At 44.1% G+C, this 18,083-nt stretch overlaps 2 protein-coding genes and 1 pseudogene across 2 annotated transcripts; 1 reads left to right on the top strand and 2 right to left on the bottom strand.

The window, feature by feature from the left end:
* The first annotated feature begins 753 nt into the window (after positions 1–753).
* LOC107276522 (desmethyl-deoxy-podophyllotoxin synthase) lies at positions 754–2,538 on the top strand. Its single transcript, XM_015788442.3, has 2 exons — positions 754–1,653; positions 1,754–2,538. The coding sequence occupies exons 1-2, from the start codon at positions 778–780 to the stop codon at positions 2,390–2,392; spliced, it is 1,515 nt and encodes a 504-aa protein (XP_015643928.1). The 5' UTR covers positions 754–777; the 3' UTR covers positions 2,393–2,538.
* Positions 2,539–3,082: 544 nt separating this feature from the next.
* LOC4341633 (ent-isokaurene C2/C3-hydroxylase-like) lies at positions 3,083–6,640 on the bottom strand (annotated as a pseudogene).
* Positions 6,641–13,750: 7,110 nt separating this feature from the next.
* On the bottom strand, positions 13,751–16,477 carry LOC107276532 (desmethyl-deoxy-podophyllotoxin synthase). The gene is made up of 2 exons (XM_015786486.1): positions 15,575–16,477; positions 13,751–14,362 (listed from the first exon to the last, which is right to left on the bottom strand). Exons 1-2 carry the CDS (start codon positions 16,475–16,477, stop codon positions 13,751–13,753), a joined length of 1,515 nt encoding a protein of 504 aa, XP_015641972.1.
* Between the last annotated feature and the right edge of the window lie 1,606 nt (positions 16,478–18,083).

Raw genomic sequence — 18,083 nt, 5'->3', positions numbered from 1 at the left:
TATGGAGTAATATACTAATCACTCGCCATTCTCCTGCTCGTTTAATATGGCTGGTCGTGTATCCAGCTAGCTTGTGACATGGCTAGCTATTCCTGAACGAATAATGCCCAATCTCAAAGCAAATCTAGTTTGACATCCTCACATATTTTTGGATAGAGCATCCCAAGCTGGAACAGCAGTAGAGATTTATTGGATTGAAGGACACATGAGACAAGCCACCCGAAGGGGAAAAAAAAGGGCCTTAAATCAGCCTTTTTCTCATTGACTGGAAAATGGGGAAAGAAAGGAATAATGCGAGAATGTTTAGAGAAAAGGAAGCTACAAATCATCAAATAATTATTCGTTTCCAAGATGATGAGCTATGATGCTGGGGTTTGGCCAGTGCAAAACACATGGGAAAATTGTTGTCACGAGGAGTAAGGAGGATTGACGTGCAAGCATGTTACAGTTACACATGTACAGTTTTTTCCTTACTTTTAGCGTTTGGATGTATAACTAAACTTCCCTCTATTAATATAACGCCGTCAATCTGATTAGCCGTTTGAAAAAAAAACTCAATTCCTGAACAAAATATCTGAAAGTTCTGAGTTTACCGGTCGATACCCTTAATCAGCTGGAAATTTGAATTTAGAAATACAAAAACATTTGAATTGGGCGTCATTCTGATTTCAATTTTTCTTTTGGCATCTTCTCAAGCTTGCTTTCTCATTGCAAAATTATAAAGCTTGCTTTCTCATTGCAAAGTTTGCAACCACTGCAAAGCTGAAACAGAGAAACATGGAGCAGTATCTCTTCTTGGCCACTCTACTGATACTATCTCTCGCCTTCGTCAAGCTCAGGCCACGCAACAATGGCGAGAACCCGCCTCCGGGGCCATGGCAGCTGCCGGTCATCGGCAGCCTGCACCACCTCGCCGGCGCGCTTCCTCACCGCGCGCTGCGTGACCTTGCCACCCGCCACGGCGAGCTCATGCTGCTCCGGCTCGGCGAGCTCCCCGTCGTCGTGGCGTCGTCGCCCGCCGCGGCGAGGGAGGTGATGAGGACCCACGACGCCGCCTTCGCCACGCGGCCGCAGACAGCGACGCTCCGCGCGCTCACCCGCGACGGCCTCGGCGTCGCGTTCGCGCCGCAGGGGGAGCACTGGCGCTGCCTCCGCAAGCTCTGCGTCACGGAGCTCCTCGGCGCCCGCCGCGTCCGCTGCCTCCGCCGCGCCCGCGAGGCCGAGGCCGCCGCCCTCGTCGCGTCGCTGTCGACGACGACGCCCGAGCCGGTGAACGTCAGCTCCCTCGTCGCCAGGTACGTGACCGACGCCGTGGTGCGGGCGGTGGTGGGTGACCGGATCAGTGACCGCGACGCGTTCTTGGAGAGGCTGGAGGAGGGCGTCAAGGTGGCCGCCGGGTTCACCCTCGCCGACGTGTTCCCGTCGTCGCGCCTCGCCCGCGCGCTCAGCGGGACGGCGCGGCGGGCCGAGGCGCACAGCCGCGAGATGACCCGTCTCATGGACGGCGTCATCGAGGAGCACCGCCAGAGGAGGGCCGCCACCGGGTGGCGCGACGAGGAAGACGAGGACCTCCTCGACGTGCTCCTCCGGATCCAGAAGGATGGCGGCCTCCAGATCCCTCTCGACATGGGCACCATCCGTGCCATAATCATCGTAAGCTCTCCCACCCTCTCTCCCCACAAGTGTTCGACCAAATTCTTCTCCCTCCAAGGTGTTCGACGAAATTGACAAGCCGTCGCCGTCCACCATGTAGGATCTCTTCAGCGCGGGGAGCGAGACGACGGGGACGACGCTGCAATGGGCGATGGCGGAGCTGATGCGGAACCCGGCGGCGCTCCGCAAGGCGCAGGCGGAGGTGCGCGGCGTCCTCGCCGGGCACTCCCACGTCACGGAGGACGCCCTCCCGGACCTCCACTACCTCCACCTCGTCATCAAGGAGACGCTCCGCCTCCACGTCGCGGTGCCACTCCTCCTCCCGCGGGAGTGCCAGGAGCCACGCCTCCGCGTGCTCGGCTACGACGTGCCGGAGCGTGCCATGGTGCTCGTCAACGCGTGGGCGATCTGCCGCGACACCGCGGTCTGGGGCCCCGACGCCGAGGAGTTCAGGCCGGAGAGGTTCGACGGCGGCGCGGTGGACTTCAAGGGGACGGACTTCGAGTTCGTGCCGTTCGGGGCCGGCCGGAGGATGTGCCCCGGCGTGGCATTCGCCGTCGCCATCATGGAGCTCGGGCTCGCGAGCCTCCTCTTCCACTTCGACTGGGAGCTCGCCGGAGGCACCGCCGCCGGCGAGCTGGACATGGCGGAGGGGCTCGGGATCACGGCGAGGAGGAAGAGCGATCTGTGGCTGCATGCTACTGTTAGTGTTCCTGTTCCTAACACGGAGACGAGCTAGATGAGACGGTTGATTTCTTTGTCGAAATTCAATCAAATTTCTTGGCTTCGGATGTACGAACTAAGTTGAAATTTGTCCTTATTTTGACTTTCAAAAGAGCACTAGTTTTTTTTAGAAGATAAGAACACTAGCTTTTGATGATTTCATTACTTAGACCCTTGTAATTGTGTTTTCTGAGTTGTATACTCCATGAGCCTGTAAACCTGTACTATGCTACTTCTGCATCTGCATTTACTTCAAAACAGAGATTGGTTTTAGATAAAAAACAATGGGTGATTGATAGAAAATAATTAACAGAGTCAGCAGTCAGAAAAAAACAGAGTCAGCTTTTTAAGTCAACTTAGAATTTCGTTTCAAATTTTCTTCAAAATAAAAGAATCATTTTGACTCCTAAGCGGCTATTTCATCGGTGCTTAATTACGTATGCATGCACTTAACACACGAGTTTGTCTTTATTACCCAAATTTCCGTTCTTCTTGGATTGAGTATTACTTCACACAATATATAGTATAGTTCGGTGATTCACTATCAAATCACCTTTTTTTAAGTCTAAGAGTTGACCTTAATGTAGGAGATCAGCTGTTCTCATCGATCCACATGGCATTTTCTTCACGCGGTACTAGCTTGAGGCACAAATTAATTCAGGTATAAAAGACAAATTATATTGCAATGTACGTTGAGATGCAGTACTCATGTTTCAATTTTTCAAAAGGTGCATATATCTTGCAAACTTTTGTTACATTACAACTGGAAACGTACAGTACTTTTATCTTTAAAAAACACAGCTCTTGTACATGACAGCAACGCCTTATATATATTGTGTTCGTGCATGAATTTCTATACTAATGCACTCGGAGCTCTGGAATATCTGAATATCTCAGGAGTTCCTACCTCCCAAACATCTTGTAAGTATAGGTACTATAATTTGCAGAAAGTATTTTTTTTCTACTAGGTACATACACCATTCGGCTATTATCAACATTTTCCATGACAACACGCGTGTATTCATCATATTGTTTCAAGTCCCATATGGAGTGTCGGTCGTAGATAAAGATCCCTTTTCCTTGAAACGCTCATGCCGAATTCCTCCTCCATGTCCAACCCATCCGGTGTTACACCTGGAGGGAGATGCCAATCGAAGTGGTATAGAAGAGCAGTGAGGGCCATTTCGATTGTTGCATTTGCAAATGTTATTCCTGGGCACATCCTCCGTCCTGCTCCAAATGGTTTGAACTCAAAGTTTGTGCCTCTGAAATCAACTGCAACTTTCTCAAAACGCTCTGGCATAAACACTTCTGCATCGTTCCAATATCTAGGGTCTCTGCCGATAGCCCATGCATTTACGAACATGATTGTTCCCTTAGGAACATCATAGCCGAGGATTTTACACGACTCCTGACACTCTTTTGGGACAAGTAGAGGTGCTACAGGGTGTAACCGTAGTGTTTCCTTGATTATGTTCTTTGGGTACTTTAAATTAATTAAATCATCTTCAGTTACCCTAGTCCTGCCTTGCAAAGCATGTCGTATCTCTGCTTGTGCCTTTTGCATCACATGAGGGTTCCTCACAAGCTCTGACAGGGCCCATTCAAGTGTTGTTGATGTTGATTCACTTCCACCTGCAAACATGTCCTGGCCAATGCATGTCATGCATATGTTAGTGCATGTTAAAAGGAAACATGCATATTTACAGTGCTACATAAAATTTATACATTCTGTTGATGGAGGATAGGAAGGAAAGCACAAGGCGGGAAGCCATATATACATAAATATATACTCCCTCTGATAAAAGATACTTGACATTGGAGTTTTTTCCACGGTATTTAAAGTGTGACTTTGACCATAATTTTATATATTGGATAATTTTATGAAATCTAATAAATCTTTGGAGATTATGAAATTCTTTTCAAGACACAAATCTATACTTGCCACTTTATGTTGTCAATAATTTTGTCAAATTGCAAGTATATTTAGTGTACCAATAGATTCATATTGCAAACGACTCTTAGAAATTAAATAGAGATTTGCTAGATTTTAGATGCCTAAAAATTTGTATATTTTCGGTAACCTAAAATTTCATATTACTAAGCCTTATTCAATATGGAATTTAAGTTCATCTTAACTACAATTTTGGAGTTACACATGATTAATTTTACTTTATTTGCGTCTTTTTCTGAATTTTTTTGCATGCAATTTTGTAAATTTTAATGAGTTATAAGTTGGTTTGATGTAATATTGTAAAGTTTTTGTTAGAATAATTTATTAACCAACCATGGGAGAATTATAAGTAATAAATACTCCCTCCATCCTATACCATAGTAACCTAGCTAGTACTGCATGAGATATTTTAGGACTACAAATTTAGACATGAGTTATTCAGATTCGTGGTACCGGAATATGTCTTATCATATGGTACTATTTACTATATTATGGGATGGAAGTAGTGATAGATAAGTGATGAGAACCATTGGATTGTTTATCTTAGGGATGAAAAAGTAACAATTTTTTAAGAAATTTTAGGCGCCTGAAATATAGGCACTACATACAAAATAATATAGCTTCACGTCTATTAATAAAAGTATCGATGATTTTTTCAAAATAAAGCAAGTCCTATAAAAATTGATGGAGGTAGTAGCTAGTGTAGTGTAGATACTTACAAGAATGACAGCTTTGACGGTTGCCATGGTGAGTGTCATCAAGATCATCACCTTCCTTCTGAATTCTCATCAGAGTATTCAGGAAGCACTCCTTGTCGCCATGGCCATGCGCGTCGTCGTCGTCGCCGCCGTTGTCGTGAGCCGCTCTAATCTGCTCCCGATGCTGCTCGATGGCGCACTCCACCAGCTCGAACAGCTTGGCGTTCAGCAGCTTCACGTCGCGCACCGTGCTCCCGACGGCGCGGAGGAGCCGCGACGACGGGAACATGTCGGCGACGCCGAGCCCGGTCGTCTTCTTGAGCGCCTCCGCCAGCGTCTCCAGGAACTCCTCCCGCCACCGGAAGCACTCCCCCATGATTGCGCGCAGCGCCAGGTCCGTCATCGGCCCGGTGATCTGCCTGCTGATGTTCACCGCCGCCGCCTCCGCCGTGGACGACGCCGCGGCGGCGGCGATGGCGTCGACGAGGCGGGCGACCTGCTCCTCCCGGATGGGGCGGAACGAGCGCACCCGCTTCACGCTGAGCAGCTCGAGGGTGCAGATGCCGCGGAGCTGGCGCCACTTCTTGCCGTAGGGGGAGAAGAGGATGCCGACCTTGTCGCCGATGGACTCCCTCACCGTGACGCTCATGGCGCGGGTGGCGAACGCCGCGTCGTGCGTCTTGAGGACCTCGCGCGCGGCCTCCGGCGACGACGCCACCACGACGGGGAGCTCGCCGAGGCGGAGGTACATGACGGGGGCGTCGTGCCGCCGCGCCAGCTCGGCCAGCGCGCGGTGCACCACCACCCCGCGCGGCCTCATCACCGCGAGGTGGTGCAGGCTGCCGACGAACGGCAGCCGCCATGGCCCCGGAGGCAGCCTCGTGGCGCCACCATTCTCGTCGCCACGACGACGACGACGACGACGACATAGCTCGCCGCAGATCATGGCGGCGACAATGATCAATACCAGCAAGTTCAACAAGCTCCATGGGCTCCCCTGAAGCGGATTACTCTTCATCAAATCCATGGCGTTTAACAAAGCTTACAGTCACTTAATTTACCCTAATTTGACCGCCTGCAAAAACGATTTTTTGCAGTATTGAGTTGATTAACACAATCTAAGCTTGATTACGTAGGATTACTATGTGTATCAAACTCGTGATGAGTTAGCGTTGTGTGTTTTTGATGCATACGAATAACCCTTCCGGCTGAGGGTATTTATAGGAGGCAAGTAAGATAGCTAATGGTGAATTGGTGATGATATCACCTGCACAAGGCAATATGTAGTGTTAATTGCAGGCTTCGCCGCCGCAATCGTCATTGAGTGTGATAGAAATAATTGGCATGAATTTTCAACATGAGAACATGGAAGAAGCATGGCATCTGTGCCTAGGTTTCATGCTGACATCTCGCTGACGTTGGCATGATATCTACCAGAAGAAGGGGCCACCGCCGCTGCAATGAGAAGGGGACCTCCACCACTGCCTCCTTGCGGCCGCCGCCGCTGTCTCCTTGCAGCCGCCACCGCTACCGGGAGAAGGTACCGCTGCAAGGAGAAGGGGGTAGCCGCCGCTGGAGAAGGGGCCACTGCCGCTGCCTCCTTGCGATCGCTGCCGCTGTCAGCGCATCGCTGCCAGGAGAAGGAGGAGGAGGCGGGAGAGGGCGAGAGGGGAGGGGGATGCGAGTGGATGGAGTGAGGAGTGAGAGGAGCGAGTGGATGAGGTAGAGCGACCGATCAAGAGATGCGAGTGGATAAGGACGTCGACCGGTCGGTTTTTTCTAAGTAGAACCGGCACCTATATTTATATTATAGGTGTCGGTTCTTTTAAAAAAACCGGCACCTATAATATTTGTACCGGTTTTTGTGCTAGAACTGGCACTCATATTATTGTTATCGGTTTTTCTTGAGAACTGGTACTTATAATGCTTAAAGGTGTCGATTCTTTATTTTATTCATAGTGCGAAGCTAGGTTGGAAAAGGCCTATAGGTGTCGGTTTTAAATGAACCGGCACCTATAAGACCGGTCCCTATATGGGTTTTTTTTAGTAGTGGAAATAAACCATCTAAATTCCTAATCACAGAAGGACAAAAGATCTAACCACCAAAAGACCACCCCACCCTGAGCGGCTGCGCTTGCTTCGCTTCTTTCCCTTCCGATCTCTTTTTTTCTTGTTGGTTTCTATAAAATAAACAAACAATTTAAATTTCTAATTAAAAAAGGACAGTGATCTATAATAAAAAAAGACGAAAACATGTCTCACCACATCGTTCATATTTTCTTTCATCATGATCTCATTTTTTCTTTATCTTTATCTTTACATATTTAAAATATTTGTAGTGTTTAGAGATGGCAACGGGGAATTCACCGTCAGGGGTCACATCCACGTCCCCGTCCCCATGGTGATAAAATTTCACCATCCCCGCCCCGTCAACCATAACGGGGCTACATTTCTCCAGTCCCGATCACCACGTGGTGAATTTATCCCCGTGGTTACAGCGGACGACGTGGCAGCGGACGGCGTGCTGGCGAGTGGCGATGGAGGGCGTTGGTGGCTCCCGGCGGCGCGACGACAGCCGCAGGCGCTGCGCGGCGCGACACCGGCGCTCTCGGCGGTGCTCTCGGCAGCGAGTCGACGGAGGGACGGGACAACACCCGTGCCTGTGCCACGCAAGAGGAGGCGGCGGCGTGCGCGTTTCGAGCAGTGGTGCTCCTGGTGGCTAGGGAGTGGCAGTGCACGGCGGTGTGCCTGGTGGCTGGCAGAGTGGCGAACTGGCGATGCACGCAGGTGCAGCGCCGCAACCGAGAGCAGGAGGACTGGAGGAGAGACTGGATCTGAGGATTTGGATTATGGAGTTTGACCGGTTGACTTAGGGTTAGGTTTTATATATATACCTATTAAATGGGCTTCAGTATTATGGGCCAAAATGTATAAAAAGTCTAGAATTAGTCCTCTATATAGTAAAGTCGGGTCACCGCGGGGGCGGGGACAGGGAATCGTGCACCGTCCCTGCCCCCGTCATCCTCGATGGTAATAAGTTTGTAACCATTTCATCCCCCATAGTGGATACATATTAACCATCACCGTCACCTAATAGATGAATTCACCGTAGGGAAACGGTGAACGGGACCCCACTGCCATCTCTAGTAGTGTTTCTATTATTCGTGGTTGTATGGCGTACATTAACGATTTTCGTGTTTCTGCACTGGCGCCCTAGCAACACGTGCGAGTCTGATTGCTCCCAAACCAAAATTCACCGCTTCCACGTCGATGATGAAGCATCCCACGTGTCAGAATCCAATAGGATCCACACTCAGCACATCCCATTTGCCTTCCCACGCCAGGCGCACAACCATAAATCATATCCTATTTTGGTTCTGCTCCATCGGTAAGTTTACAATTTAAATGACGTCAAAGGATCGCCAACTCGTGAATTAGGAAATAACCGAGTCATTAATATAACAAAGTGTATAATAGTAACAAGCATCATAATCCATATGACATGTGGACCCATGATAACTAGAAAATATAAATTAATATTTAATTAAAGTAGGTTCACTCTTTTTAATATACACATGGATTCGATCTACATGAAGTCATGAACGAACAAACACCCAATTTAAGAAATAATACATCTGATAATTTGAATAATATATTCTTGAGGAAGCGCCTGGTGCCTGGAAGCTTGAAGTGGCCGCTGACGGTGACCCATACGCCGACAGAGGCCATGTTGGTGGTGTCGGGTAGGCCTACGCGACATTTAAGGCAGCGATGTAGAGTGTGGAGATACTCGTAATGGGAGGCAAAGTGGTCGGTGTCGCTAGGCATTAGTAAGGCCCAACAGTGGAAGCAGTTTGATGAAGATGAGGAAACAGTGTAGTTGAGGATACGATGGGAGTAGAACAGGAGCCCACGCTTTGATCGCACAAGCATGACCATTATATGTTGAATGGATTTCTCAATTATTGTGTTGTACCGCCACCACAAGGGATCAGCGTATGGTGTCCAAGCTTTTCACTCCAAGTAATTCCTATAATGCAGGAAGGGCAAAAGCAGAGTTTTGTCAATCCGTCTACTAAAAAAAAAGTTTCTGAAAAACCGGTGAACGTACACAAAAATAGAGAAAACAACCATAGAAAAAAAAGTTGAAACACACTAAGAAAAACTGAAAACATACTACTCCCTCCGTCCCATAATATAAGAGATTTTGACTTTTTGCTTGTATTGTATGACCACTCGTCTTATTAAAAAAATTTGTGCAAATATAAAAAATGAAAAGTTGTGGTTAAAATACTTTGGATAATAAAGTAAGTCACAAATAAAATAAATAATAATTCTAAAATTTTTTAAATAAGACGAATGGTCAAACAGTGCAAGCAAAAAATCAAAATCCCTTATATCATGTGACGGAGGGAGTATAATAGAGTGGAACGGAACATTTAACCCCTCTTACTAGATCCCATGCAACACACGCGCATATTTGCTAGTAGATACAATATATAAAGTACTTGAAAACAAATCTATGCCATATATACCATTTTCCCTTTTTCAATTAAACACTTGACAAACCATTGGTGGCCACTCTGTACAATTTAATAAAAATATTATCCTAAATGTTAAATATTTACAAACGAAGGGAGTATTTACTATATCATATTTAATCTGTTGTAACGGTGGTGATAGTGCCATATCATCTCATCAGCACAAAAATCGCTTTGCAGATTTTTTTTAATGATAATATGTCATCTGTGCATGTGGCTTCTATAAGATTGCATGTTACAAATTGTATATATGTAGAATAAGAAATTTGTAGTAGTAGCAGCTGGCATTTATTTTTTTCAGATAAGATCAGACTAACTACTGTAGCTGGATCTCTAATTTAATTAATGTAATAAATTAGTATTAGATTATCTATACCACTAGAGCATGGTAAAACTGTATGTTAACATAATGTATATAGCGATCTGTTCGGTCCTGGCTAAGCTGCATATGCCACTACTTGTTCAAATCAGTTGACCCAAAAATGCACATATTAATTAGTCAAAGCCCGCAAAAGCTGCAAACAAACGTGATGTGAGCTCGATCGGAAGAAATCTAGTAGAAGTCCAAGGTTCCAAACTTACGGCATGCATAAAAGAGCGACATATATACACAATAATGTTAAACAAATTCCGTCAAAGCTCACTACTTTGTCAAAAGATCACAAATTTATCGACGGGCTAGCCGGCTACTCGATCGACTGTTAAACTATATATAAGGCACTCCTGGCCGGCCGTCGTTGCTTATAGACTTAGCACTCTCATTTTCTAGGTTTAGATTTATTGGTTTAAGCTTTTAAGTCGGTCTTTTGACTTTCATGATTTATGAATTGGCGGATCTAATATCATAAGTTTAATGGTGAAATCATATTGTCATCTCACATAAGGATAAAAAGTTTTTTCAATCTAGTTTTTCTTAATCGTGTAAGAATAGCTTATGGTTTTAAAAACGCCAAATGAAAAAGCTACCTGGGCTTAAATTTTTCAGTTCACAAGTTAGCTTAGAAGCCTAAAAAAAAGGACCTTATTCACGCTGGTGCCTCTTGTTTAACAAAAGGATAAGTGAAAAGGAATAAAATAAACTAAGGGCTTCATATTTTCAACCTCTAATTCTTAGAATACAATCGCAAGATGCGAGCACGTTTGGATTCTAGGCTAGTAACTTCCTCTCCTTACAGGCTAGATTGGGCATTTGGTAAACTACTTTAAAAACTAACTTTCCTTAGCAAATTAGTCTACCTAGCCTAGAAAATCCTTGCCCCTCAGAGAGAGCAAAAATGGCTCCCCTTTGAGCAAAAGCTATCTAGACATCTAGACATGTCCGCAATTTCCAAAAAAAATTGATACCTAAATATAAAAAATCGTCAATATGTACGTTTCATGGGTGATAGTTATTGATATTATAAATATTAAGTTCTAATCATATTTTAAATATATTGATTAATATTTTTATTTATAAGTTGCTTAAATTAATAGGGAATTCACTAGTAAAAGACGATTTTTGCATATGGCCAAAAACCGATTTCCGTAGTCAGCTGGGTGGCTCGATGCACCTTGGTGTCTGCGAAAATCAAAATTTATATATGAGCAAAACAACCGCATGCAAAAATAAGATTTTCATGCGAAAATAATTTTAGCCAAAAAACAAAAATTCCAAAAATCAAATTTGAAACCCCTAGCTCCTCGATTCATCCCTGAGCCCTAGCCTGCCACCGGCAGAAACCATAGCCCGCCGCTAGCCCAATCCCTAGCTCTTTGTCGCCGCCACCAATGCTGTCGTCGTGCTCACAAGCCGTAGTCTGTCGTCGCTATAGCAGTCAACGAGCTTCGCCTCGCCACCCTACCACCAATGTCACCCTCTGTCACCGGATCCGCGCCAGGGAGGACGGTGGAGGGCCGGATCCTTGTGGGGGAGGGCGGCCGCCGTCGGATCGGTGCGGGGGAGCGCAGCCGCCGCTAGATCCGCGTGGAGGAGGGCCGCCGCTGGATCTGCCACAAACGTGCAGTTATCGCTGCCGACGTAGTAGTTCTATATGGCTCCTTAATTTTCGCATGGGCGCACCGCACGGTGGTCTCGTTGGTCCATGGAGACCAAGATTTACAGCCCAAAGTTTTTGGGCCTGCACAGGATTGGGCCAACGGGGCAGCACTGCGGCAGATTTTAGTCTCGGGGATGTAGTGAGTGATTTGAGGCATCAGAATTCAGAGACTGGGCATGACATGTCTGATCGAATTCATGTTTCAGTTCTGAAACTATGGAAGACGCCCAGATCTGTTTTTGGAGTATCTTCCAGCTTGCATCCGTAATTGGTGCATATACGCTTTCACCCAGTATTCTCGGAGAATTGTTCTGCATAGCAGAACACTTAAAAACGTGACCGTTTTTATTGCAGAATTTTGCAGGCTGCAGATTTAGATGTGACTAGTGACAGATCCAAGAAAAAATAGTGAGCTAGGGATTTGAATAAGCTAGACAATGTTAAATTTTTGGCACACTTTGGCGTTCTCAAATTTTGACTATATATGATGGATGTGTTCTTACTAAACTAGTGTTTGTATGAGAAGAAGTTTTAGGAAATGCCAAATTTTAGTAAAGTGATGATGGCAAGAGTTTGTTTAGTTTGTTACCTTACCAAATTTTAGTAACAAAAGAAATGGTAGGGCTGAAAGTGATGGTGGCAAAGTGAACAGACCCTATGATAAAAAAAAATTAGTGAGGGTTTTATGGGAGCTCTCATGGTTTTATTGCCAGTAGGAGTCTCGAGCCCCCACCGTCCCACGCTAGATCCGCTCTTGACTGATTGAAATTTGCAAATCTACCATCGATGTGGTGACTTTATTTACCAAGTTGAAATCCTACCGAAATATGGCTGTGTGTATTCTTGGTTGATGCATAGACCGAAAGTTATACTTCCATTTGTAATAATAATAATAATAATAATGATAATAATAATAATAATAATAATAATAATAATAATAATAATAATAATAATAATAATGAAAACCGTTGTTTGGGTTCTCAGTCCATTTGACTGTGGATGTATGCATGATCAATTACATTCTACCATTAAAATATGCAAACCTGAACGCTTCAAGTAATTTCTTGATGCTCCATCTACCATCCACTAGCAATCCCTCCATTTCTGCCATTCCATTCACTAACCAAAGTTTAGGGGACTCCAGAGTTCAGAGTTCCTTCAAACTTCGCGACAAAGTTTAGCGGACTTATGTCTTTTTTTTACGCGTTAAGATACAAATTTTATCTTGATTTTTTATCACTCTTTTTAAACTGATAAAACAATATATTTCATACAAAAACTTTCTATATAAATTTTTTTTTAAAATATCAGATAAATCTATTTTTAGGTTTTAAATAAAAAGCTCAATTAATCATGAGCTAATGCATTTATCGTTTTGTATGCTCGTACTTAATGTTCATTCATCGCAAGTTCGAACGGAACGTTTAGACAGATCTAAGATCTGTGGTTAGCAGCTCAACCGAACTACATGATCCCCTGCATGTATCAGCTAGCTATTTGGGCTCCGCAAATTACACACAAGGCGATAGAAACTACCACATTAATTAGAAGGAAGTATAATTATGAATTGCATATGTAGATTGATTTGTTGTATGTATTAGATAGTTTTTCGAAACATTACAACCGTATGAAAAATATAAGTGCACTCGAAAAGAGTCCCAAACCATTAGAACCGTATGGAAAAGAGACGATAATAAAACTATATATAAACAAATGATAAGGATGAATAGCAAATAGAACTATATATTCAAATACATAATGGGGCCTACACATGTAAGTTGCACAGCCAATTGAACTGGTTCCAAAAATAATTAATTGTTTGGGTTCAAACTCTTATTATATGAACAGTAGTGCCCAAAGATGTTGGGGTGCTTCACTAGGGGGAATATCCAAATATGTAGCGCAAACTCTATATACAGTGCAAACCTGAAAATTACCGTACAATAGAAAAAATGGATGTTTGGGATTTATCCATATACATCACCATGAGTAAAACTTTTACTCATGGTTAAAATTTGGAGTGAAAATTTTACTCCGTGTGATGTAGACAAATCTTAGACGTCTATTTTTGGATCCTATGCTAGTTTTTAGGTTTGCACTATATATTTTCCCCTTCAATAACTCGTAGATAGCAGCTACGTGCGTCTACACTGGTAATGGCACTCGGATGATAGGAACAAGCATAAGGTCGTGTACTCGCCGTGTTGTGACCCCACTTTGCTCCTTCATGTCAATCTCTACCCCGTCGGGTAGCTTCCAGTCAAAATGGTACAAGAGACTCGCAAGTGCGAGCTCTAACGTTGCTAGACCAAACGCCATCCCAGGACACATGCGTCGCCCTGCTCCAAATGGCATATACTCAAAGTTTGTTCCTTTGAAATTAATACCAGCATTCTCAAATCTCTCTGGAATAAACTCTTCTGCTTGGCTCCAATATTTAGGGTCCCTGTTTATAGCCCACATATTTACCAGCACCATTGTTCCTTTAGGAACGTCAAATCCTAACACTTGGCAAGTGGTTCGGCACACTCGCAATAGTAGTCGTGGTCCTGGAGGGTGCAACCGTAGCGTCTCCTTGATGACTAAGTTCATGTAACCCAGTTTGCTTAGGCTTTCCTCTGTGACTCTGTGCTGTCCAACAAGCAATTGTCGAACCTCATCTTGTACCTTTTGCATCACTTCTGGGTTTCTGATGAGTTCAGCCATAATCCATTGCAGTGTTATGGCCGGTGGCTCACTGCCCCCAATGAACATGTCCTACACGATACAAAGCCAAAATTTCATTACTTGTAAGCATATATTCATGGAAAATGCAATGGCAACAATTTTTTCAATCTATTATATTATTAAAACAGTTTTGAAGTGAGGCATCACGTCTGTTGTAAATGCTAGAAACTTCCTCATTAATAAAAAAAATGATCTTAACTACCCGATTTTGTTGGTTTCAGATTAATTATAATGGTATAGTTTGACTGATATAGTTGTATACAAAATATAATTACATCTATAGAAATATAAGTTAAGGGTTGTATATGAAATTTAAGCCTATAGAAATAGAATGTAAGAGTTGTATGGTACGCCATCCGTGTATGAGTCTGTTTTTAACTTTGTTTGCTTTTGAAAATACATATCCGCATTTGAGTCATTTTTAAGATCATTCACTTTTGATAATACAGAAGGAATCATATAAGAAATCTGTTTAAAAAAACTCACATGCTAACCTGAGACGATCGGACTCCTAACCAGGGGTGGATCCAGGAACAAAAAGTTGGGGGACTCAACATACCGTGTACACCGATATAAACACATAATCTCAGTATTAAACTATGCTAAAATGTTATTAAGAGACCTTTAGCACCTCCTATCTTATCAACCACGACGAAAAAATTTTAGGAGGAACTCAGGGGGGTATCCATGGGTCTGGTGGGTGTTGGGGGACTCAAGTCCCCCTGCACCCATGTTGGATCCTCCCCTGCTCCTACCTGCAGCTCATGATTTTCTATATATATATATATATATATATATATATATATATATATATATATATATATATATATATATATATATATATATATATATATATATATATATATATATATATATATATATATATATATATATATATATATCCAAGCAAACTCTCATAACGAATTTTATCTTAACTAAACCATATAACAATAATAAGATTAAAATAGACTTCACCCGTTACAACGCACGGGTATTTTTTCTAGTATATATAGAAATAAAATTTCAGAGCTATATATTATATCTAACTCTACGTGAATTATCTAGATTCGTGCAAACTGCAGAGCAATACCCTAGTTTAATTAATTGACATCACTGTTAAAAAAAACACATGAAGTCGCGAAATTCCATTATTTGTGTCTATTTGCAACACTTGAAATTTATATATGTTTGCAACACTTGAAATTTTCTTAAACGCTTTATTTATGGATTCAGGGTACTTACTCCGATCGTTGATCTGATGCTTTCTCTGGATACCTCCAGGTCACCTTCTCTCTGGATCCTGAGAAGCACGTCGAGCAAGTCCTCGTCGTCTTCCCGGGACGCTCTGCTCTCTTGGTGCTCCTCGATGATGGCGTCCAGGTAGGCCGTCATTCTCTCGCGGTGCCGTTTCATCCGGCGAGGCATTGTGCTGAGGAGCACGGCGAGGCGCGATGACGGGTACAGGTTCGGCAAGCTCTGCTCGCCGAACAGCTTGATCCCGCGCTCCACCATCGCCAAGAACGTGTCCCTGTCCTTGAGCCGCCGCCCGATCATGGCGCGCGCCGACGAGTCGGCGGCGTAGGCCGACATCAGCTCGCTGAGGTTCACCGTCGTCTGCGCCGCCGCCGACGCCACCGCCCGGAGCATCCGGCCAGCCTCCTCCTCGCGGACGGACCGGAAGGAATGGACGCGCCTGGCGCTGAGAAGCTCGGCGGTGCAGATCTTGCGGAGCTGCCTCCACGTCTCGCCGTAGGGCGCGAAGATGACCCCCTCGGATCCCTCCGGGAAGACCACCCGGATCATCCGGTTGACGGGGCGCGCCGCGAAGGCGACGTCGCTCGTCCTCATGACCTCGCGCGCGGCGTCCGCGGAGGAGGCGACGACGACGGGGAGCCTGCCGAGCCGGAGCAGCACGAGCGGGCCGTGGCGCCGCGCGATGTCGCGCATGGCGCGGTGCTGGAGCGCGCCCGCCAGGTGGTGGAGGTGACCGACCACCGGGAGCGCCCACGGCGACGGCGGGAGCCTGCAGCTGCCGCGGCCACGGCGGCGCCGCGGCGAACAGACGAGGAAGAGGAGGGGGACGATGAAGAACAGCATGGGTACCGAGAACAGATAGCGGAGGAGGTGAACGAGCTCCGCCGCCATGGTGTTCGATCGTGAGGAGAGAAAGAACAGAGAAGCTTTGTGTTGTTTTTATTTGCTTTGCTGCTGAACTGAAGTGTTGCACGTTACAGTGGTTGCTACAGTAGATAGCTGCAAGCTCGTCTTGTCCGTGGTTGCCTATTTATAAGCTGCTATCGACATGCGATGCTATCGACATGCAATGCAATGTCAAGACTTCCTGAACGCATCTGGTACTCTCCGTCTGAAAATATACGAAACTCCTCTGTACTAAAATATAAGTATTTTAGACTTCGATATAGTCTTAGAGATACTATTTTGATCAATATATAATATCTATAAAAATAAGATGTTTTAAATAAAAAGAGTTACATATTATGATAATTCGTTTAATGATAAATCTAGTAACATCGATTTTACATGATTAATCTTTTTTATTAATTATTAAAAGTTAAAAATGTTTGACTTAATACTATCCTACAAATGCTTATATTTTAGGACGGAGAGAGAGTATAAATTAGACATATGTTAGTAATATGAATTTGAATGGAGTAAATTACGAGGGAGAACTTGTATAATAATAGTCTCTGTTAGGGCTGTCAAAAAAGGTCGAAGCTTGCAAGTAGCTCGAGCTTGGCTAATTCTAGGCTCGATTCGAGCTCCAAACGAGCCAAACCCGAGCTTGAGCAAAAACTTGCGAGCTTTATCGAGCCGAGCTTGAGCTTCTACTGAGTTTACCGAGCTTATACATAGCGTATAGTTTATATTGTTTGTTTACCTTATTGATTTAATAAACTAATGGATATATATATATATATATATATATATATATATATATATATATATATATATATATATATATATATATATATATATATATATATATTAATTAGTATCTATTTACACAATAAATTAGCATGTGTTAGCACAATATATTTATTTTAATCATTTTTTACTCTTTTATTAATTAATTAGAAAATAATTATACTTATCAATGGATTATCACTAAAATATATCTTACACTACTTATTACTGAGCTCGGTAGCTTAGCTCGAGCTCGAACGAGCTCGAGCCGAGCTTGCCTAAAAGCTCGAAGGTGCAATAGGCTTGACTCGAGCTTGTGCTTAGGAGCCGAGCTCGCTCGTTGACAGCCCTAGTCTTTGTTGTAACAGCAGAAAGACACTATTACAACAGTGTCTTGAGTCTTTAGCCATACTAGTCTGCAGTAGATCTATACTTTCTATATAATTGGTACCCACTAACAATTATTAGAAGCTAAAGCTCAACATGCAAGCATGCCACATCATCACCCACTAGTACTATTCTAGCCCATTTAAAATTCCATGCACGCATGACACATCTTCACTCACTAGCAATTACTATTCCAGCTTATTTTAATTCCCATGCAAACATGACACGTCATATATAATATTATATCATAGAGATCAACAAGTATGTGTCAAATCATCTTCCTCGCACTATTTTCTCAACATTTCAACTTTCATCATTTCGACAATATTTAACATATACTCATCTATGAATCCGCAGCAAAGCGCGGGGTACCACCTAATTACCGTAGAAACAGTAACCCTCAGTATGACAGGTCAGATGGTGTACTGTAGCGTATTTT

Source organism: Oryza sativa, chromosome 6 (genome assembly GCF_034140825.1).
Source record: "Oryza sativa Japonica Group chromosome 6, ASM3414082v1".
Taxonomy (NCBI): domain Eukaryota; kingdom Viridiplantae; phylum Streptophyta; class Magnoliopsida; order Poales; family Poaceae; genus Oryza; species Oryza sativa.
The sequence above is the reverse complement of the archived record's forward strand: the minus strand, read 5'-3'. Positions and strand labels throughout refer to the sequence as shown.